At 64.7% G+C, this 27,289-nt stretch overlaps 1 protein-coding gene across 1 annotated transcript; it reads left to right on the top strand.

The window, feature by feature from the left end:
• Positions 1 to 13,558: 13,558 nt before the first annotated feature.
• SLC9A3 (solute carrier family 9 member A3) lies at positions 13,559 to 26,353 on the top strand. Its single transcript, XM_057708451.1, has 18 exons — positions 13,559 to 13,781; positions 14,154 to 14,335; positions 14,422 to 14,573; positions 14,668 to 14,951; positions 16,688 to 16,848; positions 18,123 to 18,201; positions 18,814 to 18,991; positions 19,556 to 19,776; positions 20,780 to 20,982; positions 21,425 to 21,514; positions 21,620 to 21,690; positions 22,597 to 22,726; positions 23,805 to 23,920; positions 24,416 to 24,545; positions 24,739 to 24,915; positions 25,025 to 25,097; positions 25,582 to 25,695; positions 25,997 to 26,353. Exons 1-18 carry the CDS (start codon positions 13,559 to 13,561, stop codon positions 26,239 to 26,241), a joined length of 2,829 nt encoding a protein of 942 aa, XP_057564434.1. The 3' UTR covers positions 26,242 to 26,353.
• The last annotated feature ends 936 nt before the right edge of the window (positions 26,354 to 27,289 follow it).

Genomic DNA, 27,289 nt, shown 5'->3' with positions numbered 1-27,289 from the left:
GCGCCGTACAGCCTACCTTCCTGGGGAGAGACTGGAAAAGGAGGGCAGGTGTAAGTCTCTGAGAAGGCCCCGGGATGGAGAAGGCAGCACCTGTTGTCAAAACCCTTTACTCATTGACTCGGTGGAACCGAGCCCGTCCCGGTGGCCGGGGCGCCCTGGCCGAGCCCTGCCGCCGCCTGCACCGGGGGCCTGAGGCCTGAGGGGACCACGTCCTGGCCCAGCACCTCCTCTGCCTTCCCCCGGGGCGCCCCCACGGGAGGCCCTGGCAGGTGCAGGGTGGGCCCACGTGGCCGGCCGCCCAGGGACAAGGGCCGGCTCCTTTCGCCAGACCAGGGGAGCCAGTCCCACCGCTGACTGCCCCCCCCCAGGGCTCTGGGACTCTCTTCCCGACACCCCTCCCCCGGCCTCCCCTGGCTGGGGCGGGGCGGACACCAAGGGAGCGCGTGCAGCCCCCCGCCTTGCCCTCGAGGGCAGCCAGGGCACTGGCCAGGCAGCCGCTCCAGAGGGCTTGGCGTGTACAGCCGGCTTCCCCGCCGCCGGGAGCCCCCTTCAGGGTTGCTGAGCCGCACGTGTCAGGAAGGCAGGTGCAGCGAGCACCTCCCGGGCCACGTGCCGCCAGCCCTTGGCGTCCTGAGCCTGCTCGGGGCCGGTGGCCGCAGCATCTCCGGGGAGGGGGCCTGCGGCGGCCAGGACCGGCGCGGGAGGGAGGCCGGCTGCCCGGGCAGCCCGTCCTCGGGGGAGGCCCGGCCCTGGCCCCGCGCCTGCGTGGCCGCCGAGGACGGGCCGCCCGGAGCGCGCAGGACCACGGCCTCCCCGCCCCCCAGCCGCCTGCAGGAGCCCGGGGCCGCGTTTAGCTGCTCTCAGCCGGATCCACGCGGGCCCCGCGGCCTGACTGTGGGAAGTTAAACGTTAAACGGGACAGATTGTCCGCTGTCCGGGAGCAAGGTCCTCTGCCCCCCGGCCGCGCCCTCCTCCGGAGCAGCGAGGGGCCCACGGGGTGAGGCGCGCACGCCTCCGGGCAGCGGGGCTGCCGGGCCCGGGCGGGACCTCCTCCCCGGGAGGGCCTCTCGCCCTGAGGCCCAGGGGAGCGGAGCCGCCGGGTCTCTGCCCGCTGCCCTGCGTCGCGGACTCCGGCGCTCGGGCCGCAGGCGCTGGTGTCTCGAGGTGGCGCCTCCCTGCTCACGCTCGCCCACACTCACGCGCACGCACGCCTCCCTCGGCATCTGCCCTCCTTGGTGCCCCCACCGCGTGCCCCCAGCGGAGAGGGCCCCTCCCACACCGGCGTCCCAGGCCCCGGACCTCACGCGTCTGAGCCGCGGAGCCCTTCCCTGTGGGCAGCGACACTCTTTGCCGTAAAGAGTGGGACTTTTGTTTGTTTACGTTCTAGGGGAGCCTCCCCGCAGCGGCTGTGCCGTGGCATCGGGACGGGGGGTTCACGCTGGCGGGAAGGTGCAGGCTGGCGACCTCGGTCGCTGCCTCTCTGCCCGCCTGCTGTGCTCTTGTCCTCGATGGGTCACCTCCGCCCTGGCCTGACCCAGAGATGCTGTTTTTTAAAAACGACCAGGCTGAATACGTCTCGTTGCAAACTTACAGGACACTTGGGCAGAGAGTTGGGAGAGCGCCCGGGACGCCCCGCCCCGCCCCACCGCCACACACGGCGCCGGCGCACTGGCACCCATCCTTGGCGACAGTGGATGAAACAATATCGACACGTTATTATTAACTGACGTCCAAGGTTTACATTAAAGTTTCATCTGTGTCGTGCAACCTGTGAGTGTGGACACGTACCTAATGACACGTATCCACCTGTCTTCTTTTCTTGGCCGCACCGCACGTGGAATCTTAGTTCCCTGAGCAGGGATGGACCCTGTGCCCCTTGCATTGGAAGCGTGGCGTCTTAACCACGGGACCGCCAGGGACGTCCCAACCGCGGACGCTTTTACCGTCTCCACGGTCTTGCCTTTTCCAGAGTGTCTTGGAGTTGGGATCCTGCAGGAGGTGGCCTTCTCAGATGGCTTCCTTCGCTCAGTAACCTGCTTAAAGTTCCTCTGTGTCTTTTCACGGCCGATAGCTCGTTTCTTTCTAGTGCAGGAGAACATGCCACGGTCTGGATGGACCACAGCGAGTCCATGCGCCTGCTGAAGGACATCTCGGTTGCTTCCAGGTGTTGGCAGTGATGACTGCGGCTGCTGTAGTCATCCACGTGCAGGGTTCTGTGTGCACATGAGGTTTTAAGTCACTCGTGTAAGTACTGAGGAGCATGGTTGCTGGATCCGTGTGGGAAGAGTGTGTTGAGTTTGTAAGAAACTGTTACACTGTCCTCCCGAGGGGCGAGCGGCGACGCCCTTCGCGTGGCCCCTGGGGCTCCTGTCGCTCCGCCTCCTCGGCAGCGGTCGGTGCGCCGGTGCCTGGACCGTGAGGATCCTGGTGGGTGAGCAGTGGCGCGCTTTCCAGTTGCGTTTCCCTGACGGCACGTGGTATGAGCGTCTGTGTCCTACCTCCCCAGCCGCACATCTTCCACGGTGGGGGGTCTCTTTAGATTTGGGGCCCACTTTTCAGTTGGGCTGTTTGTTTTCTTATTGAGTTTTAAGGGTTGTTGGTATATTTTGCATACGAATCCTTTATCAGATATTTTGCAAAGGTTTTCTCCGCGTCTGTGACTTTTTTCATTCTCTTAGCTTTCACAGACACTGCATTCATTTCAATGAACCCCAACTTATCACCTCTTTCTTTCATAGATCATACTTTTGGCGTTATGTCTAAAAACACACCTCCAAACCCGAGGTCACCTGGGTTTCTCCCGTCTTGTGCTCCGGGAGTGTCCACTGAGGTCCCTGATCCATTCTGAGCTGACTCCTGTGAAGGGTGTGAGGTCTGCGTCTGGATTCATCCTCTCTATGGACGTCCCTCGTCCAGCACCATTTGAGGAAGAGACCGTCTCTGCTCCGTGGGGCTGTCTTTGCTCCTCTGTCGAGACCGGTGACTGTGTTTATAGGGTCTGTTCCTGGGCTCGCTGCTCTGCCCGATGCTCTGTGTGTGGGCTCTGTCCCCGACACTCCGCTGCCTCGGTTCCTGCAGCTTCCCAGGAAGTCCTGGAGTCGGGGTGTCCGTCCTCCAGCTCGTCCTTCTCCTTCAGTGTCACCAGGGCTGTTCTGGGTCTTCTGCCTTCTCTCCACGTACATTTGAGAATCAGTTTCTTGATATTCACTTAAAATAGCTTGCTGGGATTTTTTATTGGGATTGCGTTGTATCCATGGATTATGTTGGGGACTATCTTGACCAAATTGCGTCTTCTTGTCCATGAATGTAGAATCTCTCTCCCTTTATCTCCATCTTTAATGTCTTTGATCCAACTTTAGAAGTTCTCTTCGTGCAGGTCCTGCACATATGTTGTTAGATTTATACCTACGTGTGGGTTTTTTGGTGTTGATGTAAACGGTATTGTGCATTAAATTTCAAACGCTGGGCGCGCGTGGTTGGTTTATAGGAAGCAGTGGCTAGTGTACATCGTGCAGCCTCGCCGTCATCACTTACCAGTTCCAGGAGTTTTCGGTTGGTTACTTGGGATTTTCTACGGAGACGATCGTGTCACCCGGGAGCACAGCGCGCCCCACCCCGCGGCGAGGCTGCCGTGCTCGCCCCGCGGCCCCTGGCTCTGGGGGCGCGTTGGACATTTCAGGCTGGCTTGGCCGGGACCGGGCACGAGGTGGGCGACCAGGAAGGAGCTGTGACGTGAGCTTCCCCGACCCACGTGCTTGCTCCCTGAGCTCCGACGTCCCACCAAGATCGCACTGCCACACACTGCTGTGACGGTGCGAGACGTGGCCTGGGATAGCACGGATCACGGTTCCGCTTCCTGCACAACCTTTCGTTTTATTTTACCTGAAGTTACTGACTGTCTGTGGTTGGTGGTGCCGTTTTCTGCGTCCTTGGATGACTCCTTGCTGCAAACCCCCACGGGCTGCAGTGCTGCGCGGCCCACCAGCCCCCGTGTCTGCTGCCGCGTCCTGAGACCCCAGGTCCCCTGGGCCCCCCCCCCGCCAAGCACAGCCCTGCCCGCCCCACCCCCATCCCTCTCGCCCCTCCACTGAGACCCCACCTGGCGTCCCGTGCCTCCTGCCCCGGGGAGCCCCTCTTTGGTGGACTCTTTCCCCACCAGGTGTGACTTTCCCCGCATTCCTCTGGGGACTGGGCTGCAGTGGAGGGTGACGTCAACCGTCCTGAACAGACCGTCCTCATCAGACCCACTGGCTTCCTGCGGGGGACCCCCTCCCCCTCCCCCCCTCATCTCCCCCCGCCCAGTAGTGATGCGCTTTGAGGCAGATCTCATGCGTTTCATCCGCCGAGCTTGGTCCCTGGAGGCATAAGCCTTTCTCCGGAGGCGCCTGGGGCTGCTCCGTCTGTGTCTCTGCCTCTGCCCCACTTCTAGCTCCTTCGAGAGAACCTCTCGTCCTCTCTCCTCTTGAATTTCCTCTCCTGTGTTGCTGTCTGTCATTTTCCTCTGTCTTCTGAGAGAGCCTTTACCGTCACCTTCCAGCCCTCCGTGGCGTTCTCAGCTTCCGCTGCCATATTTCCTCCCATTGAACAAGAGGCTTGTAAATCGCTGAATGTGCACGTTTCTGCCAAGGATGCAGCGCCCTTCCGCAGCGTGGACCTGCCTCTCCCGTGGTGCTTCCTCACCTGCTCTGCGTGTGCTCCGCGTGATTCGGCCACTGGTTTTCAGGCCCAAGACGCCCCACCCCCCGCCCCCGAGGTGGCCGATGGGGCTGGGTCCACGCACGTGGGGGCCCGCGCTGGCGATGCCCAGCAGGGAGCGTGTGGGCTGCAGGGCGGGGGGGGGGGGGGGGCCGGGATGCCGGCGTCTTCAGACCCCTCCTTCCTGCTGGCCCGGCCAAAAATCTGAAAATAAAGGCGACACATGCCACCGTTGCCCTTTCGTTTTCACCAGGCTTGGGGAGGAAGCCCTTAATCCACCTTCCTTGCAGGAGTCTGATTTTCATCTTTACAACGGCCCAGAGAGGTCTAGACGATCGTCTTACGACAAGCAGAACGCGTCTGCAGGTGACAAAGCAGTACCTCGCCAGCAGCGGGCTGCACAGGCCCCTGAGGACAGGGGCCCCGAGCCCGCCGGACCCTGCGTCTTGCGCCCTCCGGCAGGTGCTGTCCCTCTGGGCGGCCCGGCACTGGGTGGGGGGGGCCCGCAGTGCCGGGGGGCAGGGAGGGTCCCTGGGGGCGGCTCCTGCCCTTGGTCCCGAGCCTCCTGTGTGCGTCTGGGCCAAGCGATGGGAGCCTGGGAGTGCAAAGCCGCACCAGGGAGGGTGTGGGCTGTGCCGTTCGTCCCCGGGGCCGGCTTGCACACCTCGGTCTGGCTTTTCTCAAGACCCGGTGCCCACACAGGGTCCTCTGGGGGTCTCCCCGCCTCAGAAGCCCCTTGCCCTCTGCGGCGTGGTGTCCGCAGTAGAAGTCAGTGGTTCCATCGCCTCCCGCGGCGCTGGGTCTGGGCAGTGGCCCGTGACAAAGTCCTGGCTTCGGGGGCCGGTGCTGGGAGAGCCCTGATAGCAGTGGCCGTGGGCGGCCTCGTGAATGGCAGGCGTGGTTTACGACCCCTTGGGCCGTTGCCCGCACACTTATCTGCACAAAGGCATCCTCAGAGAAAATAGGCTTTCTGAGATTTTTCGCACGAAGGTGTAAAGGTCAGTGAGATGTAACCTCGCTGCCCTACAGGAAATCTGCACGTTCCCTGGGCCCGCCCCCGGGTGGGGCGTCCTGTGTCCTGGCTCCCCTGGGCTTCACAGCGACTGCGGTCGTCCCCCTCCGTCTCCAGGCCCCCGGCCGGCCGACCACCCGCTCCTCCGAGGTCAGGACGTTCCTCCTCCCACCGTGCCGCCCTGTGACGTGGCTAACCTTATGTTCTTGAACCTCAGAACTCTGAAGAATGCCTTTTCTGGTTTGTTTAGCCCCCAGGGCCGCCAGCCTGCGGCTTCCTCGTTCTGTACAGGCAGGGTCACTGCGTGCGAGCCACCGTGGCCCTTCTTACATCTCGTGGGGAGAAAGGGGGTCCTCGCGGCGCTGGCTCAGGGGTCTGTGTGTTCTGATTTGGAAACCTTCCCTCTACCTGCTTTTGCTGTGTTTGCTGGTGTGCCTGTTGCAGCGCGAGTCCAATGAATTCTTTTATGGAATAAGGTCTCAGTGACCTGATTCCCAGCTGCCTTCAGCCATCACGCGCTGTGTCGTTAACCTCACAGGGTCGGCGTGGACCGCCTGGGCCTCGGCCTCGGCCGCGCTGCTCAGCTCGGGGCCGGGCCCCGGCCTCCACCCGGCTCGCCCTGAAGTCCAGGCGCCCGCTTCACCTCTGACCTGCAGCTTTGGGGCCCTTCCCCCACACAAACTTACCTGCTCTGCACCCCCAGCTTGTCTCACACCTGTTCCAGCTTCACTTGAAGACAGATCAGTGGAAATCGTCTAATCTGAAGGAGTTCTCATGTCTGTAAATTTACATTTTTCATCAAATTGGGGCCATTTTTGGCCATTGTTTCTTCAGATTTTTTCTGCCCTGCTCCCCTCGCCGTTCTTTCTAGGACTCCACTGAGGCGCTGCTCACTGTTTATCTTTCTTTTTCCTTTGTTCTTCAGACTGGATAATTTCTCCTGTCACCTCCGTCTGCTGTTAAGCCTCTCCATTGACGTTTTTATTTCAGATACTGAATTCTTCAATTCTAGAATTCCAATTTGGTTCCTTTAGATATCTTCTATTTCAGGGGCCAGTAGACTGTACCCATGGGCTGGCTACCTTTTTTTTGTAAATAAAGTTTTATTGGAACACAGCAGTGTCCATCTGTTCATGTACATTACAGATGTTTTTGTGCTATAGTGGCAGAGCTGAGGAATTGAAAAGCAGAATACGTAGCCCACAAACCTAAACAATTTACTGTCTGGCTCTTTTAGAAAGAAAATGCCAAATCCTGTTGTATTCCACTGCTGAGGTTTAGTATTTGTTAATTCAGTACAAGTATATTTTCCTTTACATCCTTGAGCGTGGTTATAACAGCTGTTTTTAAATCCTTGCCTTCCCACATCTGGGCCATCTTAAGGCCTCCTCTGATTTGTGGATCCCGTTTTCCTGTTTCTTCTTGTGTCTGGTAATTTTGCATTGTTTCCAGGGCACTGTGACTGGTACCTTGTAGAGACTCTGCCCTCTATTACGTTCCTCTAGAGAGCACTGGCTTTTGTGGTGGCTGTTGTTGCCGCACTGTGGTTTTGCCAGGCCTGGACTGAAACTCCAAATGTGTCTCCCTGGGGTGACAGTAGCTGAAACCTCTGGATTTTTAGCTTCTGCCGGCAGCTCACAACCTGCCTCTCTTGTGAGTCATTCAAGGATCAACCAGAGATTTTGAGAGTTCCTGCACAGAATTTGGGGTTTGGCCTCTCAGGCTCTTTCCTTTCTGGGATTCACCCCCTCTCTTTCCCGCTGCTGTGGTCACCCTGAGCTCTAGCCTCTGATTTTTCAGTCCCGTCAGATGACAGGCTTCTATTTAAGCTTTAGCTGCGATTCATGGCCCCAGCTGGGACCTGCCCTCAGGGGGGGAAAAAAAACCTTAAAGAACAAGGAAATCAGCTAGTGCTGGTGCATTCTGCAGAGTGTGGAGCCCCTCCAGTGTCTGCCATCGTCTGGTCTCTCTTCAGCGCTGGGTTTGTTGTGGGGCTTTTTCCAGAGCCTGTGGTTGTTACCCAGGGGACAGTTGGCTGGACAGTGGTTGACGGGGGGTCCACTGCGGGACAGCGGGGGCCACTCCACCGGTGCCCAGCCGTGAGATGTAATTGTCGCAAATTCTTCTCCCAAGTCTTCAAGTTAGAGCCAGTCATGAAATCATGAGAAAGCAGAGCTTCAGCTGCGTGCTTTGTTGCATGTGGAGCGCCTAGGAGCAGGTGGACACAGAAGAAGGAGGGAGAAGGCTCGTGGGAGGAGGGCGCTGCGTGTGGAGCAGACCCAGCTGGCGCGCAGGCCAGGCCACGCGCTCACGCCTGACTTGCCTGCACTTATTCATTATTACTATTAATGTATGTAATTCCATGTGACAGCAGCGGTCACACCTGCGCCGTGGTTGCTGCCTGCCCTGCGGGGGTGGCATCTGCGTAGACAGCTCTGAACACAGGACGAGGGTCTTTGGGCCAGTGCTTGTCCTGGGAGGGGCCGCGGGGCCCCCACGGCGTGGCTGTAGAGAGTGCTGGAGAGTCAGGCTGGGACCTGTGTGTGTGTGTCTGTGTCCCTGTGTGTGTCACGGCATGTGTGTGTCACTGCGTGTGTGTCCCTGTCCCTGTGTGTGTCACGGCATGTGTGTGTCACTGCGTGTGTGTCCCTGTCCCTGTGTGTGTCACGGCATGTGTGTGTCACTGCGTGTGTGTCACTGCATGTGTGTCCCTGTCCCTGTGTGTTACGGCATGTGTGTCCCTGTCCCTGTGTGTCACGGCATGTGTGTGTCACTGCGTGTGTGTCCCTGTCCCTGTGTGTGTCATGGCATGTGTGTGTCACTGCGTGTGTGTCCCTGTCCCTGTGTGTGTCACGGCATGTGTGTGTCACTGCGTGTGTGTCCCTGTCCCTGTGTGTGTCACGGCATGTGTGTGTCACTGCGTGTGTGTCACTGCATGTGTGTCCCTGTCCCTGTGTGTCACGGCATGTGTGTGTCACTGCGTGTGTGTCTCTGCCCCTGTGTGTGTGTCTGTCTGTCCTTGCCCCTGAGTGTGTGACATTTCAGGTCCCACCGGGACCCGCTCATCCTCCTGAGCAGGGAGCGCGCCCCATGCATCCCAGCGGCTTCCCATCCTTCTGTCTGGAAGGTCTCACTGTTCGTCCGGTTACTTTGAGGCAGGGTTAGATTTACCAAGGCTCGTACGTGTTAAAGTAAAACCAAGGGACTTACTGTGCTGCTGCATCGCGTGGACTCAGCTGATTCCTGCTGAGAGCTCCCTGGGGGCAGCGGCCACCGAGGGCCTGAGCCCTGGCCCCAGGCGCCCGGCCGTGTCCCGGGGGGCGTGAGGACCGCGCCAGTGACGTTCGCGGCGCCCGTCCTGCCTGGGGCCTCCTCCAGGATGGCCGGCTGGCCGCGGGCGCCTCCCGGCCTCTAACGTCAGCCCGAGGGTTTGTGATCAGCAGTAGACGTGTGTGTCCTGCAGCCGTGCTTAATTAGCTGTGACTCTGCAGGCCCCGGTGATCAGTGACCTGTGGGCCCGGAGGTCCCTGTCGGGAGGCCTGGCGAGCGGGCAGCTGCAGGCCGGCCTCCGCAGTGCACCCGGCTCCGTCCTCCGCAGAGACCGCGTCCCGTCTCCCGCGGTTGTTGGCGCTCTGCTAGGTCCTGGGTGTCACGTGCTCTCCCTGCATTCGCGCCTGTCACACGTGGCGGGCCCCAGTCGCCCCGAAGCTGCTGCCCGCGAGGTGCCTGCAGGCCTGGCCGGGCTCTGGCCCCCCGGCGGACGCGCACGCGGCTCCTGCGTGGGCCCTTTACACACGGGGCACACGCGTCCCTAGAGGCCGCAGGCGGCCCCTGCCCTCCCGGCCTGAGGGTCTGCTCCCTGGCAGACGTGGCCCGGATGGGGAAGGCGGCCCCGCCCGGCCGGGCGCAAGGCCCCGTGTGCCCGTGGCCCGGGCTCTGGGTCGGCCGGGCGCGGAGGCCCCGAGCTTGCTGTGCAGGCGCTTCTGTCTCCGAAGGTGCAGGAGGCGAAGGTGGGCGGGGACTGGGGCCTGCTCGCTGTCGTGGGGGTCTGGGCAGCCAGGCCCGCGGCAGGCGCCCCCAGCACGGACTGGGGTGCTGGGGGGGGGCGGTGAGCCACGGGTGGAGAGTCCCCGCGGCTTCCGCAGAAGACGCGGCTGCCGGGCGCCGCCGACGCCCTGGCCGCCGTCTGCACCGGGCACCCCCCCGTCTCACGGAAGCTGCGCCACGAGGGACTGTCCGTCCTAACTCGGCTCGGGCTGGGGCAGAAGGGAGGGTCCGGCCTGCAGGGCCCCGGCCCCACCGCGCGCGCCTCCCTCCTAGCCGGTGGACGGCGTCCCCGGGCTGGCCCGGCCGCAGCAGGCGCGGATGCCCGGGGCACCTGGAACGTGGCCCACCGACTCCTAAAACGCCCATTATGGGCTTAATGGCGGAGCCACTAACAAATTGCCGTTTAAAATCAATCAGTCTTCCGTTTAATGAGCTCATTACAATGCAGACTGCCGTCTGATGGTGGTCATGGGAGAGCCGCCCGCGGGCCTGACCGGGCCTGGCTGGTGGGAAGGTTCGTGAAGAATTCCCATCAACCAGAGACCCCGGAGCTCCGGGCGAAGATGGAGAGCGGCCCCCTCTCCCCAGATCAGTAAGACACACCGGGAACCAGGGGCTGACCTAATGCCAGCGCTCTCAGGGGAGGGACAGGGACGTCGGCCCCATCGCTCGCTCAAGGGAAGGCACGTGGACCCACACAGGCAGCAAGTGCGGGCCAGGTGCTCTCCCACACCTGAGAGCAGAGGGTGTGGACAGAGCCGGACACGGCGTCCGGGACGGACACTGAGGCAGGGGGGAAGGGAGCCAGGGAGGGAGGCCCCGCCTGGAATAAGACGTTACCTAGGAGACAGAAGGAAAGTGCCTGTGGAGCTTCACATCACAGACAAGAGTAAGAAGACAAATTCAATAAGACAGGAGCTCAAACGAAGACAATAAAATGGTGGTGAAAATATAAAGAGGATTTTCCTAGCTAAGAAAACTGGAAAAGAACTAACACAGTGAGATCCGAGGAACAAACTAGAGACAGTGGGAGCCAGACAGACGTCTTGGGGGCGAACCCCTGCCCAGACAAAAGGTCTCGGAAGAGATTCCGGGTGGTGGGCGGTGGGGGGCGGGCAGCCCGGTGACCCCCCACCTCCTGGCGCTGGACTCCGCGGGACTTCTGCCCGGGACCGACCGTGAGCCCTGAGCACCCGCGTCCTCACACGAGGCTTCGGAGAAGATGCCCAGGAGGAGCCGGCCTGGGTGCTGCGCCGCCTCCTTGAAGTGCAGGCTGAGCCAACGTCCCCAGTATCAGAGGAAGAGGGGAGATCGGTGCTCAGATGTGTCCTTGCTACAAGGATGCTCTCAGAGCCAGTCTTCTGACAACCAGACAGAAAAAGCAGACAAAGGGGACCGCACGGGAGAAGTCAAGTAAAAACCGGGCTGGTCCGGCCCTTCCTCCGGGTCTGCGGTGGCTCAGGGGCCCAGACAGACAGACACCCGCGGGCGTGGGAAGATGGTGCCGGCTCCCGGCCCTGAGGGAGACGGGTGCTGAGGCTGTCTGGGTGAGGCGCGCGCGGCGGGTCCCTGACACCCTCGGGGGCCGGAGGGGCCGTGCTCAATCCAGGGGTTCCGGGAGCCTTTCTCTCCGGGGTTAGGCAGGTCCTTCATTTCCAGGCCTATTTTAAAATATGTTCTTTGTTAAATTCAAGTAAAGTTAAATTGAACATCAAACATTCCGTAGAAAACTTAGGAGGAAGGATGACTTTTTAAAGCGTAACACAAAACTCAGAGGCCACGGAACAGAAGACCCACGGATTTACCTAAACAGGAGATGTCTGCACGTAGCAAAACATGAACAAGAAGCGAAGTGGCCGTACCTTTGAAAGTGAAGACACACCAGCACGGGGCGATAAGGACAGGCGGAGAAGCAGGTGATGCTTCAGCGAAGGCTGTGAATTCACAGGGAAGGAAGAAATGTCTCCCAGGCGGGAACAGACCTTCAAACCTCACGCACGAGAAGGAAGTTAGGTTAAATCTCCCAGGAGGTGCCGGCTCCCGCCTGCCGGGACGAGGCACAGGGGCAGTGAGACGGGCGTCTGTGCAGGACACAGGCGCGCGCTCAGCAGGCCCCGCCCTGCACAGAAGCGTGTGTCCGACGCCACCAGACGCAGAGGTCGCAACAGCACGCCCGTCCGACCGTCTGTGCTGTGTGTGTGTATATTTCTTTCTCAGTGGGTAACAAGTTCAAATCACGTTTTCTGTGGGTTTGCAGGGCTTCCTTCCAGAGCGAGCATCGGGTTTGACGTCAGCTTGTCTCTTCTCACCCGCCCGTTTCCCAGATTAATAAGGCTGTCGCGTCGCCGGCGGGGGCCTGGGGCCCTGAGCTCCTGAGGGGCGGCTGCCACCCCCGTTGAGTGTCTCCTGGTTTCCGCACCTCCCGGCCCCGCCGGCCCCGCGGTTGTCAGAGGGGACCGACCCCCGAGGTCCACTGTGAGCAGCTAATCCGGGGAGACGTTTGGGTAAAGGCCGAACACTGAGCCCCGGGACCTGAAGCCAGCCCGAGGCCGTCCCTCTGGCACCGCGGCAGGGGTTTGCTAGGGGTCCATGGTCAGTCACGCGCCACGCCTGGCCCGGGGCCCGATGGCCCGCGGTGCCGGCCTCGTCTCCAGAGCGGCCCCCAGACCAGTGGGCCCCCGGGGGGTGAAGGAGCAGGTGAGGGGTCGTCCCAAGCGTGACCCCCGCTGGAGCCCGGCCAGGACGGGAGGCCAGCAGGAGACACACATTTCGTGGGGAACAGCGGCTCTGGTGAACGGGGGGCTCCGGGGGCGGTGGCCCTCCAGGCGGCTTGCTCGTGGCCCGCTGGGAGTTCGGGAGGCAGGCGGACGCCGCCCGCACCCCAGAGAAAGGACGGTCTCGGGGGGCCCAGCGAGGAGGGGCCTCGGGACGCGCCTGCGGCTCTGGCTCTGGGCGGCGTTTCTAACTCAGCTCCTGGACGCACGCCGAGCCCGTCGGGAGGAGAGGAGAGGACGCACCGCTGTCTGTGGACGTCAGTGAGCCGCTGGGGGCCTTGGGGGAGGGGCGCGAGCCCAGGCCTCTCTGTGACAGCACACCTCCCTTCCCAGTGCAGACTCCTGGGCGCAGGGCCTGCTGATGTCCAGGGGGTCCGCGGTGGGGCCTGAGACCTGCAGGGGTTCTTGTGCCACCCTGTGTACTTGGCCACACCCTCCCGGGTCTCCTCCCAAAGTCTTGGGCGGCCCCGGCCGTCCCACGGCCCAGGGTGGGGGGAGCGTTCGGTCGAGGGCAGAGACTCGTGTCTCCGTGTCCTCGCCGGGCGGGGGCGCAGGTGCCCGCCCTCCTTCCCCGCGTCAGGCCCCTCCCACGCTGGGCTCGCAGAGACCCTCCAGGGGCACACGTGTGAGCCTGCAGACCTCAGGGAGGCCGAACCCCGGGTGCCCCCGCCGACGAGCAGGGCAGGGCCGGAGGGCTTGCGGGGAGCCGGGCCTCCCTCCGGGTCACCCACGGGCCCTGCCGTGGTGTCGTAACCGCGTCACGTGGAAACGTTGAGGCATCTGCCTCCTGGCCTCTGAGTTTCTCCACGAAAGTGGGACCCCCTCTGATGGCTTCCTGGGAGCCACTGCTCCCCACACCTGACACGTGTGAGAACTTTCAGAGGAAGAAGCGGAAGCTGGATCCGAAATCAAGCCATGCAGCTGGTCCTGGGCGCCCGCGAGTCCGCAGGCCCTGGCAGCAGCGCCCATCCTGCCTCCACCGGCCGGAACCTGACCCTCTCCAGGCCACAGAGCGGGGCCCGCGCCCACCATGCTGCGTCTCAACCAGGCTCGGGGAGGACTGTCCTGGGCGGGCGGCGAGGAGCAATGGCACGGACCCACCTTCCTCGGGGAGCCCCCTCGAGAGCCAGCATCTAACCCCCCAGATGTCCCCTGGGTACCAGCGAGGACACAGGCCAGGGACAGGGCGCAGGGCTCCTGGATCAGAACCCACGGGACCCAGCCCGCGAAGTCCTCCCGAGACGGCTGGACGGGTCAGCCTTGCCCGCCGGCCTCCCCACCCCCACTGCTGCAGGGTCCGCGCATCTCAGGAGAGAGCTCTGCTTAGAACACAACAGAAGACCTCTCAACAAACAGGACTTGCGCGCGTGAAAAGAGAACTATCTCAAACGCGGCTAAGGCTGAAGAGTCCGCCTCTTCTGTCAACATCCCAACTATTTTGAAATCAGACTTCACACAGGACTCTTACCACTTTTTTCCCTGAGTCTTAAAATAGAACAAAGGAGAAGCAGCCCCAGTCGTCTGAGCGCACCCCTCCCTTGAGGTCCGGGCAGGGTTGACAGGCGAGGGGGCCGAGGGGCCTGGGCCTCCCTGGGGAGACCTCTGGGGCCCTGCCGTCCCCCTAGAGCACGCATGTGGCAGCGGGACGGGCTGCTGCCGGGGAGCCCCGGGGACCTGGCCTTACGAGGCTCTCGTCCGGGGCTCCGACCCCAGGAGAGCCAGGCAGAGGGGACGGCCCGCGTGGGGTCCTCCAGGCAAGATGAAAACGCAGCCGGGCTTCAAGCAGGACGAGGGCCCCGGTCACCAGGTGCAACACGGGGGAAGAGGCTGTAGGGAGTCTGGGGGCCTGGGGCGCCCGCACCCTGCCCCCCTCGCCTGGGCCTCCGTCCGCAGGCCAGCCTGCAGCCCCCCGGCCCGACCACCACGGGCGTCATTCTCCGAGCAGTTGGCACGGAGACCCCCGGGGGGCCCTCGGGGCCGGCCGGACCGGCAGGGCCTCCCGGCCGCACGCCCGGGGGCCCGAGGCGCGCGGCCGCGGGCCTGACGTGAGGCCTCGCTTCCTGCGCGCGGGCCTGTCCTGCGGCGCCAGGCCGGCCCCCTGACCCTCCGCTCCCCCGCAGGCTTCCACCTGTCCCACAGGGTCACCAGCGTGGTCCCCGAAAGCGCGCTGCTCATTGTGCTGGGCCTGCTGCTGGGCGGCGTGGTCCTGGCGGCCGACCACATCGCCTCCTTCTCGCTCACGCCCACGGTCTTCTTCTTCTACCTGCTGCCGCCCATCGTGCTGGACGCCGGGTACTTCATGCCCAACCGGCTCTTCTTCGGCAACCTGGGCACCATCCTGCTCTACGCCGTGGTCGGCACCGTGTGGAACGCGGCCACCACCGGCCTGTCGCTCTACGGCGTCTTCCTCAGCGGCCTGATGGGTGAGTGGGGGCGCCCCCACTGGGGCCCCCAGAGGGTCCTGGGGGGTCCTCAGGGAGGACTCCGGGCAGCCTCCTTTATGAAAGCTCAGGACGCAGACGTAAAGGGGGCGAGGGCAGGGTCATCGAGCGGTGCCGCCAGGGGCCACTTAACCTTCCTGGCTTGTCACCCACGCCCGCCCCCAGGCTGATGGGAGAGTCCTCCTTGGGAATCAAGCCTGGCCCCCCCCCCGCCCGGGGCGGCTGGGGGCGGGGCGGCGGGAACGACCTGGTTACTGTCCCTCCACCTTGGCAGGGAGGTGGGGTCCAGCCTCGGTCCCCCATCTCCGAGACCCCAGGGAAAGGGGAGGAGGCCCTTCTGGCAGAGGCCGGCCTCCAAGCCCCCGACCGTGGAGCCCAGGTAAACCTGCACCTGAGCAGAAGGTTTGGGTGTCGTTTCTGCTCACGCTGGCGGGGGAAGCCACGCCAGCTTCTCCTCTGTCCCCGTGGCATCCGCGTCTGCCGCTCCTTCCCTGGCCAATACGTCCTGCCGTTTTGGTTCCTGACCTCAGCCCTGGCGTACCTCCAAGGTGTACCCCACACACCGGGGGTGGGTCTTCATGCACCGGGAAACTGGAGCGGGTGGGGCCCGCGCGCCGGGGTCTGCAGGCTGCGCCCCCGGCATCACAGGCCACGGGGCTGAGAGGGGGATGTCAGCACCCCGGGCGCCAGTGCGTGCTCAGCTTTGCCGCAAACACTTCCAGCAGCTGCACCAGACCCAGGGACAGGCCCTCTGATCAAAGGAAGAGCGTGGCAGCCCTGACCCCCCGCCACGGGGCTCAACACCTACCTTGAAATTGCAGTGACGAAGACACATGGAGAAACAGGGGCCAAAGGTCCCCGGTCTGGAGGCGTCACCTGGGGACTTTGTCCTCAGCCGGTGGGGAGCACGCGCTTCCTCGAGCCCCCACTGCCGTCCGGCGCCACCCCCCAAGCCCAGCCCCGGGAAGCCCACCAGAGCTGGCACGAGCCGCACGCGTCAGGCCAGGCCTCCCAGACGCCTGAGCCTCGGGGCCACGTGGGCGCAGCTGGACTGCTTTCATTGGCCTTTAGGTGGCTGGGACAATCTAAGGCCACTGGGCCGCCTCCAGCCCCGGGGCCCAAGGGAAAGTCTTCGGGTTTGGAGCAGAGACTCCTGTTCCTGGAGGGGTCACGGCTGTCTAGGGCCTGTGCTCAGCCCTCGACACGCAGCTGGTCAAGGCTATGTGTCAGCCAAGGTCCCGGAGCAGGGCAGGGCCCAGGGCACACCCGCAGCCAGGCCACCCCGCGGGCCCGACGAGACGCCTCCCACGGCCTGCAGGACAGCGATGGGTCTCTGGTGACCAGAGGCCAGGTCCCGGGCTCTGAGCTGAGGCCCAAGGCGGGGGCACGCCTCCAGGGAAGAGCTGGCCCGGGCCGGCCACAGGTGGGCCGGGCAGTGGGCATCCCGGGGGGCGTCTGGGCAGAGCGGCCCAGCACCCAGAAGCTCTGGGCCGTCGAGCAGCCCCACAGGTGGGCGGGGCCGAGGTGGAGACGGGGTCCTGGAACGTGCAGCCTGGCGGCCGTGAGCCCACCGTCTGGTCCCCGGGACCTCCCTGGCAGGGCTGGCGGGTGGCGGCCTGAGCCGGCAGGAAGGGGGGCAGGCGGCTCCCCCCAGCCCCCGGGCGCCCCTGCCCCGGAGGCCGGCGCCAGGCCCCCAGCACGGCCCGCTCACCCTGCAGGGGACCTGAACATCGGGCTGCTGGACCTCCTCCTGTTCGGCAGCCTGATCGCCGCCGTGGACCCCGTGGCCGTGCTGGCGGTGTTCGAGGAGGTGCACGTCAACGAGGGGCTGTTCATCATCGTCTTCGGGGAGTCGCTGCTCAACGACGCCGTCACCGTGGTGAGCGCGGGGCTGGGGGGGCAGGGGGGCTCGGCCCCAGCGCCTCTGCCGGCGGCCTGCTCCGGGGCCTCCTGACCCCGCGCTTCTCAGACCCCGCGTCGCGCCTCCGCGCCTCCGCAGTGAGCGGCCTCGCTGCTGGAGTCCCGCGAGCTCTGTCCCTGGCTTTGGGTCCAGGCGGCCGCCCCCTCCCCTCCCCACCGACTGTGGCATCGAATCGCCGTCTCACGGCAGCCACGGGGGGGGCCCGCCGCGCGGCGGGGTGCAGCGGAGGGGAGGGCAGCACGCGGGAGGCGGCCGTCCTGGCCCACATCGCGCCCTGGGCTCGGGGCCGGCCCAGAGCCGCCTCCCTCCCCCGCGGCCGGCGGCGGGCCGTCCGGGCGCCTGCCCGCCCTCACCTCCACCCGCAGACGCACAGGCGCAGCGGGTGTGCCGTCTCCTCTCGGCTCTAAAAGCCCCCTGGCTTTTGTGTCTCATAGAAGCGTGAACTTCTGCCTGTCTCCTCCGTGAGGCTCGCCTTCCCCGTGACCCCCGTTCCCCTAAAGAAGCGGGGCGGCTGCGGTCTGGTCCGCTGACCTGCGCGGCCTCGTGCCCCCCCCCCCCCCCAGTCCCCCGGAGTAAACACGGCGTGGGTTTCCTTCTGTAAACTCGGCTTTGCAACCCGCCCCTTGAGGGCCCTTCCCCTCCCCCCCGGAGAGCACGGACTCGGCCGCACAGAGACAGGTTTCTTCCCAGGGGCCCGCAGTCCCCCCCCCGCCCCGGGCCGCCCCTCGGGCCCCTGCCCGGGACGTGGAGCCAGCGCGTTTAGGAGCGCAGGCTCGGAGAACACAGCGGCCTAGGATGGGGCGCTGCGCGCTCATCTCAACGTCCCGGCGGGATGAGGTTTACATGTTAACAGGAAAAGATGCCGGGGTGCCACCCCGCAGGCGGAGGGCAGCGCAAGAGCAAGGTCGCCAAACATGGAACTCTGGGTTTGTCTTGGGAAGTGAAACGGAGGGTTTTCACAGCACGCTGGCCTCACGGTCACCGTGCTTAACCACGGGTGGGAAGGGCCGGCTTTTCTCCGACGGCTCTCATTCCTTCCAGGCTGTTTTCCTGCCCCCAGACCCCACACGACTGCCCGAGATGGTTTTCCTCCCGGCGGCTTTCCGTTTCCTTTCAGACAGCTGCCGCAGGCTCCTCACTCGGCTCAAGTCCCGTGAGGCCTGGGGCCTGAGACCGGGAGGGGTCCGCGCTGACCAAGGGCTGACGGTGTCCCGTCTGCGTCTGTCCCCCAGGTCCTGTACAACGTGTTTGAATCTTTCGTGACACTGGGTGGTGACAAGGTGACTGGCGTGGACTGCGTGAAAGGAATAGGTGTGTGGCTGGCGGGGCCGGGCATCGGGGGAGTGGCGGGGCCGGTCTCTTCTCCAGAACACGGACCCCTCAGGGTGGCGTCTGTGCCGGGCTGGGACCCCCAGCCTGTGTGGGAAAAGGCGTTTCCGATGCAAACTCTCGGCGACAGCCCCTCCCTCCCCGGCGTGTTCCTCCCGGCCGCTCTGGGAGGCGGGGGTCATTGCCCCATCAGACCCACGAGGAGGACGTGGATCCCGTATCCCGGGGTGCTGGGCGTTCCTCTGGGCAGGGACAGTGACAGCTGGCTCCCGGGGGCCCAGGGCCTGGTCCTTGCCGCCAAACGCCACCCAAGGGCTGCTGGTCTCCGCACTGCGTCTGCAGCGGGGCAGCCGGGCCTCCCTTGGAAGCAGGGCCGTCCCTTCCCCGGGCGTCCCTGTGGCGGCCAGAGCCGACACCCGGCCGGCCTCTGTCCTCCAAGAGAATCGGCCTCTTGTTCGCTGTGCCGCTGGTACCTCCGGGGGGGGGGAGCTGGGCGACCTCCGTGAGGAACGGTCCAGGAGGCCGTCGGCCAGCTCGCCCACACGGCGGCCACAAAGGGCCGTTCAGGGCAGCGCGGCGTGCCTGTCCTTGCAGCGTCCTTCTTCGTGGTGAGCCTGGGGGGCACGCTGGTGGGGGTGGTCTTCGCCTTCCTGCTCTCGCTGGTGACGCGCTTCACCAAGCACGTGCGCATCATCGAGCCCGGCTTCGTGTTCGTCCTCTCCTACCTGTCCTACCTCACGTCCGAGATGCTGTCGCTGTCGGCCATCCTGGCGTGAGTCCTCCCTCTCTGGTGGGCCACACCCTCCGGGGTCCCGGGCCCTGGGGGTGGGGGCGGGCTGCGGGCCCGTCACCCTCCCGGCCCCCAAGCACCGGGCCGACCGCCCGGTGCGGGGGCGGCCCATCTTCCGTCTGCCCGGCCCACTTCTCCACGCCGGGTGGGAATTCGCTGTGGGGGCAAAGAATTCGGTCTATTTAGTCTTTTAAATAAGGAGTTGGCGTTTTCACAGAACTGTCCGAGGGCTGCAGCGCCTGCCCTGAGCGGAGGGAAGGGCCCACAGGCAGCCCCTCCCAGGTGCCCTGAGCCTCAGCGCTGCCGCCCCCCAGGGTGTGGACAGGGACGAAGGCAGCCCCCCCCCACCGTGCGGGGCCCAGGCCTCCAGCCCCTAGGAGGGGCCCTGTGTCCACAGAGAGGAGGGCTGAGCTGTGGGGTGGACGTGCGTCCAGGACACAGAGGCCCTGAGGCGCCGCCCGCCAGAAGATGGGCCCTGAGACCTACGGGGTCCGGCGGGTGCCGAGCTGCGGCCTGAGACCTCACAGTGGGCCGTCCCACCCCCAGCATCACCTTCTGTGGCATCTGCTGTCAGAAGTACGTGAAGGCCAACATCTCGGAGCAGTCCGCCACCACGGTGCGCTACACCATGAAGATGCTGGCCAGTGGAGCCGAGACCATCATCTTCATGTTCCTGGGCATCTCGGCCGTGGACCCCCTCATCTGGAAGTGGAACACAGCCTTCGTGCTGCTGACACTGCTCTTTATCTCCGTGTACCGCGCCGTCGGTGAGGGCGGGGGCGGGGCAGTCGCAGGGAGGGAAGATGGGGGATGGTGGAGAGGATGGGGGAGGATGGGGAGGATGGGGGATGGTGGGGAGGATGGGGAGGATGGGGAGGATGAGGGGAGGGTGGGGGATGGTGTGGGGATGATGGGGGATGGGGAGGATGGGGGATGGTGGGGAGGATGGGGGATGAGGGGACATAGTCAGGCAGCAGTGCGGATTGGCTGCGGGGAGTCTGTGGAACCAGGGACATGCATTTGCCCCCAGCACCATAGTCCAGTGAATGGCAGGTTCAAGAGACCCTGGGGGGCCTCAGGCTGGCCTGGCCGCTGGTCGTCCTCAGTGAAGGGACAGGCCTTCTCACAGCCTTGTAGCCTCGTGACTGAAATAGGACAACCTGGAGGTCAGAGTGGAAGGTTCTAGAACCTAGGGGAACCCACATGGCTTCCCACTGACTCATTCTGGATGAGGTCACTCGGGGACAGCACTGGTCACCGTGGTGCGTGAGAGGCAGGAGCCCCTACTGCCCCCACCCGGCCCTGGCCCCTGGCCCCTGGCCCCTGGTGCATAGCGCTGACCCAGGGCCAGGGAGGGGAGGAGGCGAGAGGCGGTCCGGGTCCCTCCCACCCGCTCTGCCCGCAGTCACTGGACTGAGGGCTCCAGGGAGCAGATGCCCTGCAGGCAGGTGGCATCTGGTCCTGGAGCGGCTGGACAGTCACACCTGTGGTCGCAGGAGACCTGAGAATTTCCAGAGCGGCTGGGAGCAAAGCCGCGGGGTGTGCGGAGGTTGGCTGGTGGCCCGGAGAGGGCACAGACCTGGTTCCGAAGTGGACAGAGGGGCCTGGGGGGAGGGGCTGCGGGGGGGGGTCCCGGTTGCTGCAGCTGTGGGAGGAGGGGTTTTCCGCTGTGCCCCCTCGGGCGCGGCAGCTGCAGGGAGCGCCTCGGCAGCGGTGGGGAGGGGCCGCGGCCCCCTCCCAGAGGTGCTGAGTGCGCACCGGGCCCCGCAGGGGTCATCCTGCAGACCTGGATTCTGAACCGGTACCGCATGGTGCAGCTGGAGATCATAGACCAGGTGGTCATGTCCTACGGCGGCCTCCGCGGGGCCGTGGCGTACGCCCTGGTGGTCCTGCTGGACGAGGACAAGGTCAAGGAGAAGAGCCTCTTTGTCAGCACCACCATCATCGTCATCTTCTTCACCGTCATCTTCCAGGTGCCCCCCTTCCCGTGCTGGGCGGCGCCCGCCCTCAGGCTCCAGGCCTAATTGGGTTTGACCGTTTTAGTAACTAGGAGCAGCTTTGTAGGTCTTCACGCGGCCCCGCAGGGGACGCAGCACAGCGTGGCCTAGAAACGTCCTTCCTTGGCCGTTGCCGGTTAACCAAGTCCCAGTCAGTGTTTCACTGACCAGACACGCCCAGGAAGGGCCCGCCCCGCCTTGCTTTTGGCTAATCTAAGGGTCCAGCCGGGGGCCTCCCGGGGCGTCCAGTGACCCGCAGGCGGCAGGGGCTCCTTCCCGTCAGCAGGTGGTCACACGCCACCTGGGGCCTGGCTCAGGGGCGGCCCCTTCCTCCCCACGTGGGTGTCGGTGGGCTCCGGCTCCGTGGGCCACGGCGGGGCCTGCCCCAGCCTCAGCGTGAAGGTGCCCCATCTTCCAGGGCCTGACCATCAAGCCCCTGGTGCAGTGGCTGAAGGTGAAGAGAAGTGAACAGCGAGACCCCAAGCTCAATGAGAAGCTACATGGCCGGGTAGGGGGAGAGGGGAGAGAGGGGGGTGGGGGGAGGACAGGGACGGGAAGGGGGCGGGACGGGGCTGTGCAAGCGATGCTGACCCGCTCGCCTTCCCTCCCAAAGGCTTTTGACCACATCCTCTCGGCCATCGAGGACATATCAGGGCAAATTGGACACAATTATCTCAGAGATAAGTAAGTGGCCGGAGCGGCCCCGGACTGAGCTGAAAAAGGAAAATTCAGAGGCACGTTCGTCCCGGCTGCTAGTCTCCCTCCTCCTTTAACCAGTGACTGTAGGACCCACAGGCTGTAGGCGGAGTCTCTGGCATCACCATAACCCTAACCCCACAAAGCCCTAGTGACCTAAGGATACTGCCCTCGGAGGAGCCAGGAGCCACTTGCCAACTTGTCTGGGCCCCCTCCACCCCCCGGAGCCCCCTCCTCCTCCATAGAATCCCTCTCCTTCTCCTCCTGGGACCCCTTTTCCACCCTTTAAATCCCTTCCTCCTCTTGGAACCCTCCTCCCCCTGGGCATCCCTGTCCCCCCACGTCTGCTGTGCCTACTCAAGTCTGGCCCAGCCACCTCCTCTTCTGGCCCAAATAACCCGAATGTTCTATTTGTGTTGGATTTAAAGCCTCCTGGGCAGGCTAGTTCTCGAAGCGCGCGAGCTCAGAGGGCTTCGCCCGGCTTGCCCCCGTCACCGCAGCCAGCGCCCTGGGCCCCCCCCCTGCCAGCCCACCCTGTCCTCCACCCATCTTCCCAGAGGGTTGGGCAGGGACAGGAACCCTGTTTGCCACATCGCATCAGAGCAGAAGGTGTGATCCCACGTGTACGCACACACTCATGACCCCTGCCATCAGATAGGAAGGCAGCAGCAACGCACGGGACCGCGAGGTGGCCGACGGGGCAACCTGGAGCCTCCCTTCTTTTATTTCAGAGTTCGCCTGTGTGGCTGCCCCAGGGGCCACACACCGTGCCCATCCCCAGTCTGGATGGTGGAGGGGGACCCCTGCTCCCCACAAATGCCTCCACGCGTCCTCCGTCCCGGGGGCCCCACCCAGGCCCCGCCGAGGGCTGACAGATGTTGCTTTGGCCCCCAGGTGGTCCAACTTTGATAGGAAATTCCTCAGCAAAATCCTCATGCGAAGGTCAGCTCAAAAGTCACGCGATCGGATTCTGAATGTTTTCCACGAGCTCAACCTGAAGGACGCCATCAGCTACGTGGCTGAGGTACCAGACATCTCGTCTGCTCTCTTTGCTGGAGTCGGGGTTCAAGCGAGACGGACACGGATGTGGACGGCCGCTGGCGTCCGCACAGGGGGCCTCAGGGCCCTGCACCCCGAGCCCGGGGTAGGGGTGGGTGCAGCTGGCGGGCGGCACACGTGCTTCTTGATGCCTCCTCACCCACGAGTCCACCTGAGCTGGTGGGCCCTCAGGCACCCCCGCGTCACAGCCCCGACGCTGCGGCGCCACTGGGGCTGAGATCCCGCACCCCAGCGTGCACAAGCTCCAGGCTCCAGCTGGGGCCAGGCCGTGGGGTGGAAGCTACCGGAAGGACTGTCGCCTGCACCTCCGACCCCGGCTGAGAACGTTCACTACACGAATCGCGGCCTTGCAGCCCGAACGGGGGTGGGAAGGCGGGGGGTGTTCTGGCAGGGTCCCCCTCTGCTGGCTGCATCCTCTCCTGGGGATCCTCTATGGCCTCCGGTCCACATGCGGTAACACAGGCTCCCAGCAGGGCGCCAGCCTCCCCTCCGCCCTCTGCCACCACATCGGTGCCTGTGACCCGGGCCTGTGGGCTCCTCCCCGCTCAGGCCAGAGAGGGGGTGGCATGTCCACCTCAGCAGGGCTGCCCTCAGCATCAGCCCCACCATCGCAGGTTGGCAGCCCTCCCGCCCCCCGGCCGCCCTTCCCAGCTTCACCTCCTCCCCCAGGGCCAGCCCTGGCACACAGCCCCGCATCCCACTCGGCAGTGCAACTTTGTTCCCGCGGGGCTCTGCTCTGTGTGGTTTTCATCTGATTCTGGAGGCCTGGGGTTCCCTCCTGGGGGAAACGAGGGTAGCTGGTTTGGAGCCTCAGTGCGGACACTGCGAATCCCCTGTGGGGATTCACAGGGTCTTCCTGACACTCCCCAAGGTGCCACCGAGATGCCGTGTCCTTCACAACCACCGTCTGTGAGCCGTCCAGCTCCAGCACAGCCTCCACCATGGCCTCCGGGTCTTGGCTCCCATGGCTGCAAGGCACCTCGGGGTCAGCGCACGGCTCCCCACGGCGGGGGCTCCGTTGACGAGGCTGCCTCCTCCTGCAGGGAGAGCGCCGTGGGTCCCTGGCCTTCATCCGCTCCCCGAGCACGGACAACATGGTCAATGTAGACTTCAGCACCCCGCGCCCCTCGACCGTGGAGGCCTCCGTCTCCTACCTGCTGTACGTTCCCCAGGGCTGTCACGGGCCAAGCTCTCCCGGCCCCCCCACCGACTACACCGCAGCACCAGCCAGTGGGCACCTTGGGGCTCCCGACACGAAGGGCAGGGGGTGTGAGAACCGGCTCAGAGCCGCCACACCAGACCCACCCGGAGTGGCAGTGGCAGGCTGGTGTGTGTGCTGATGCAGAGGCAGCCGGGCAGGGTCAGGTGGCAGATTTAACGCCCGAGGCCTCATCGGAGTGCCCCCCTCCCCCCACCACGAAAGACAGGGGCGCTAGTCCTGGATCTCAGGCCTCCGGCCTCTGCTGGCCCGGCTGCTTGGCGGGGGCTTGCGGCCCACGTGCTGGGGAGAACCCTGGGCTTTGGAGGGGCAGATGCACTGCTGGGGTCGTCCTTAAATAGGAGGCTGAGAAGGCCTCGTGGGGATGATGGCCAGGCCCCAGGGGTGCAGGCGGGAGGGCACGTGGTTCTGCCCGCTCACTGAGGCCCCGCGCAGGAGGGAGAACGTCAGCGCCGTGCGCCTGGACATGCAGTCCCTGGAGCAGAGGCGCCAGAGCATCCGTGACACGGAGGACATGGTCACGCACCACACGCTGCAGCAGTACCTGTACAAGCCCCGGCAGCAGGTGGGCCGCCCGACCCTCCGGCCAGAGCCCTCGCCCCGCCCCCTCACCCCGTGCGGGACAAGGCGGGTCCTTAGAGCCGGCCGGGAGGGGGCAGGGGAGGGTCGGGGCTCGGTCCCCAGGCTGACGTCCGGGCGCAGCCCTGGCCCTGCGGACACCACCAGCGATGACCGTCCTGCCGCCCCTGCCCCCCCAGTACAAACACCTCTACAGTCGACACGAGCTAACTGTGGACGAGGACGAGAAGCAGGACAAGGAGATCTTCCACCGCACCATGCGGAAACGCCTGGAGTCCTTCAAGTCCGCCAAGCTGGGGGTCAACCCACACAAGAAGGCTGCCAAGCTGCTCAAGAGAGAGCGCGCCCAGAAGCGGGTGAGGGGCCACGCTCGGTGCCCTGGCGGCAGGGCCGGCGTCTCCCAGGGGGTGGACAGGCGGATGGGGCACGACCCCGAGCTGTGAGCAGTTTCCTTCTGTTTCTCAGAGAAACAGCAGCATTCCCAACGGGAAACTGCCGATGGTCAGCCCCCTGCACGATTTCACCATTAAAGAGAAAGGTACGGCTGGGCTGCGGCAGGAACTCAGGGACGCATGAGGGGCAGGCAGGTGCAGAGGGCTGTCCTTCCCGGGAGGCCCTTCCCCTGGGCACACAGGACCCTCCTGCACAGGCCGCTACCCTTCTCCCGCTGCAGCCACTCCGGTAGGCAGTGCCCTCGAGCTGGGCTCTGCATCCCCTTCCCCTGTGGCCATGGTCCCAGCCCCCCTTCTCCAGCTTTGCACCCTCCTCAAAAAGACCACGTGTGACCAGGGAGGGGATGCGGTGGGAATCCCCGGTGTGGTTCTCTTTGCCCAGCCCCGTCTGGGTGCAGCCATGGGGGCCCCACTGTCCACTGAGCTGCCCAGAGGCTGCTGGGTGGGAATGGTGCAACGACAACCCTCTGGGGCATGGCGAGCAGGTCCAGGGCATTGGTCCAGGGCGCTGGACGAGCTCACCTGCACCTCCGGCCTGTTCCCCTCACACTGCCCCTTCCCTGCCACCAGATCTGGAACTTTCAGACCCCGAGGAAGCCCCCAACTATGATGCCGAGGAGATGAGTGGGGGGATTGAGTTCCTGGCGAACGTCACACGGGACACAGCGACAGACTCCCCCTCAGGTGAGGGGGACGGCCCTCTGCCACCCAAGAGTGATCACTGGCGGGAGGACGGGGCAGTCGAGCGCTGGGTCTGCGTAGCTGCTTGATTGCGGGCAGCAGGGCGCAGCCTCAGCTCTGAAAGAAGGGAGAGCGAGAGCCATGCAGGGCCTGAAACGCCAAAGGCATGTGATCCTGAACTTCCAGGTGACCTTCCAGGTTGTGGCTGCAGGACGAGCTGGCGGCTGACCCCAGGGAAGCTCCCTCCCTCTCTGCCCTTCCGGGTGCAGGCGGGAAGCTGATGAGCCGCTGCCCTTTCTCCTAGGAATTGACAACCCCGCGTTTTCCCCGGACGAGGACCCAGGCATCCTCTCCGGGGTGCCACCCTGGCTGTTCCCCGGGGAGACGGTGGTGCCCTCCCAGAGGGCCCGCGTGCAGATCCCTCAGTCGCCCGGCAACTTCCACCGCCTGGCGCCCTTCCGCCTCAGCAGCAAGTCCGTGGACTCCTTCCTGTTGGCCGACGGCCCCGAGGAGCAGCCCCACAGCCCGCCCGAGTCCACGCACATGTAACGGCCCGCCTAACCCCGCTCTCTCCTCCGCTCCCTGCAGCGCCGCCTCCTCGTGCCTGGACCCACGCTGCCGCAAGCTCTCCAGAGCCACCTCGCTGCCTCGCGCCTCTCTCACAGCCTCTCTCCCACAGATTCTCCCCAACAGCCTCTCTTCCAGCCTCTCCCCCAGCTTCTCCCCCACAGCCTCTCTCCCAGCCTCTCCTCTACAGCCTCTCTCTCAGCCTCTCCCCCAGCCTCTCCCTCACAGCTTCTCTCCCAGCCTCTCCCCCACAGCCTCTCCCCCAGACTCTCTCAGCCTCTCCCCCAGCCTCTCTCCCAGCCTCTGCCCCACAGCCTCTCTCCAGCCTCTCCCCCAGCCTCTCTCCCAGCCTCTCCCCCACAGCTTCTCTCCCAGCCTCTCCCCCACAGCCTCTCTCCAGCCTCTCCCCCAGCCTCTCTCCCAGCCTCTCCCCCACAGCTTCTCTCCCAGCCTCTCCCCCACAGCCTCTCCCCCAGACTCTCTCAGCCTCTCCCCCAGCCTCTCTCCCAGCCTCTGCCCCACAGCCTCTCTCAGCCTCTCCCCCACAGCCTCTCCCCCACAGCCGCTCTTCCAGCATCTCCTCTACAGCCTCTCTCAGCCTCTCCCCAGGCCTCTCTCCCAGCCTCTCCCCCACAGCCTCTCCCCCACAGCCTCTCTCCCAGCCTCTCCCCCAGCCTCTCCTCTACAGCCTCTCTCAGCCTCTCTCCCAGCCTCTCCCCCTCAGCCTCTCTCCCAGCCTCTCCCCCACAGCCTCTCTTCCAGCCTCTCTCAGCCTCTCCCCAGGCCTCTCCCCCACAGCCTCTCTCCCAGCCTCTCCCCCAGCCTCTCCTCCACAGCCTCTCTCAGCCTCTCCCCCACAGCCTCTCCCTCAGCCTCTCTCCCAGCCTCTCCTCTACAGCCTCTCTCCCAGCCTCTCCCCCACAGCCTCTCCCCCTCAGCCTCTCTCCCAGCCTCTCCTCTACAGCTTCTCTCAGCCTCTCTCCCAGCCTCTCCTCTACAGCCTCTCTCTCAGCCTCTCCCCAGAGCCTCT

The sequence above is a fragment of the Hippopotamus amphibius genome, chromosome 15 (assembly GCF_030028045.1).
Source record: "Hippopotamus amphibius kiboko isolate mHipAmp2 chromosome 15, mHipAmp2.hap2, whole genome shotgun sequence".
Taxonomy (NCBI): domain Eukaryota; kingdom Metazoa; phylum Chordata; class Mammalia; order Artiodactyla; family Hippopotamidae; genus Hippopotamus; species Hippopotamus amphibius.
The sequence above is the reverse complement of the archived record's forward strand: the minus strand, read 5'-3'. Positions and strand labels throughout refer to the sequence as shown.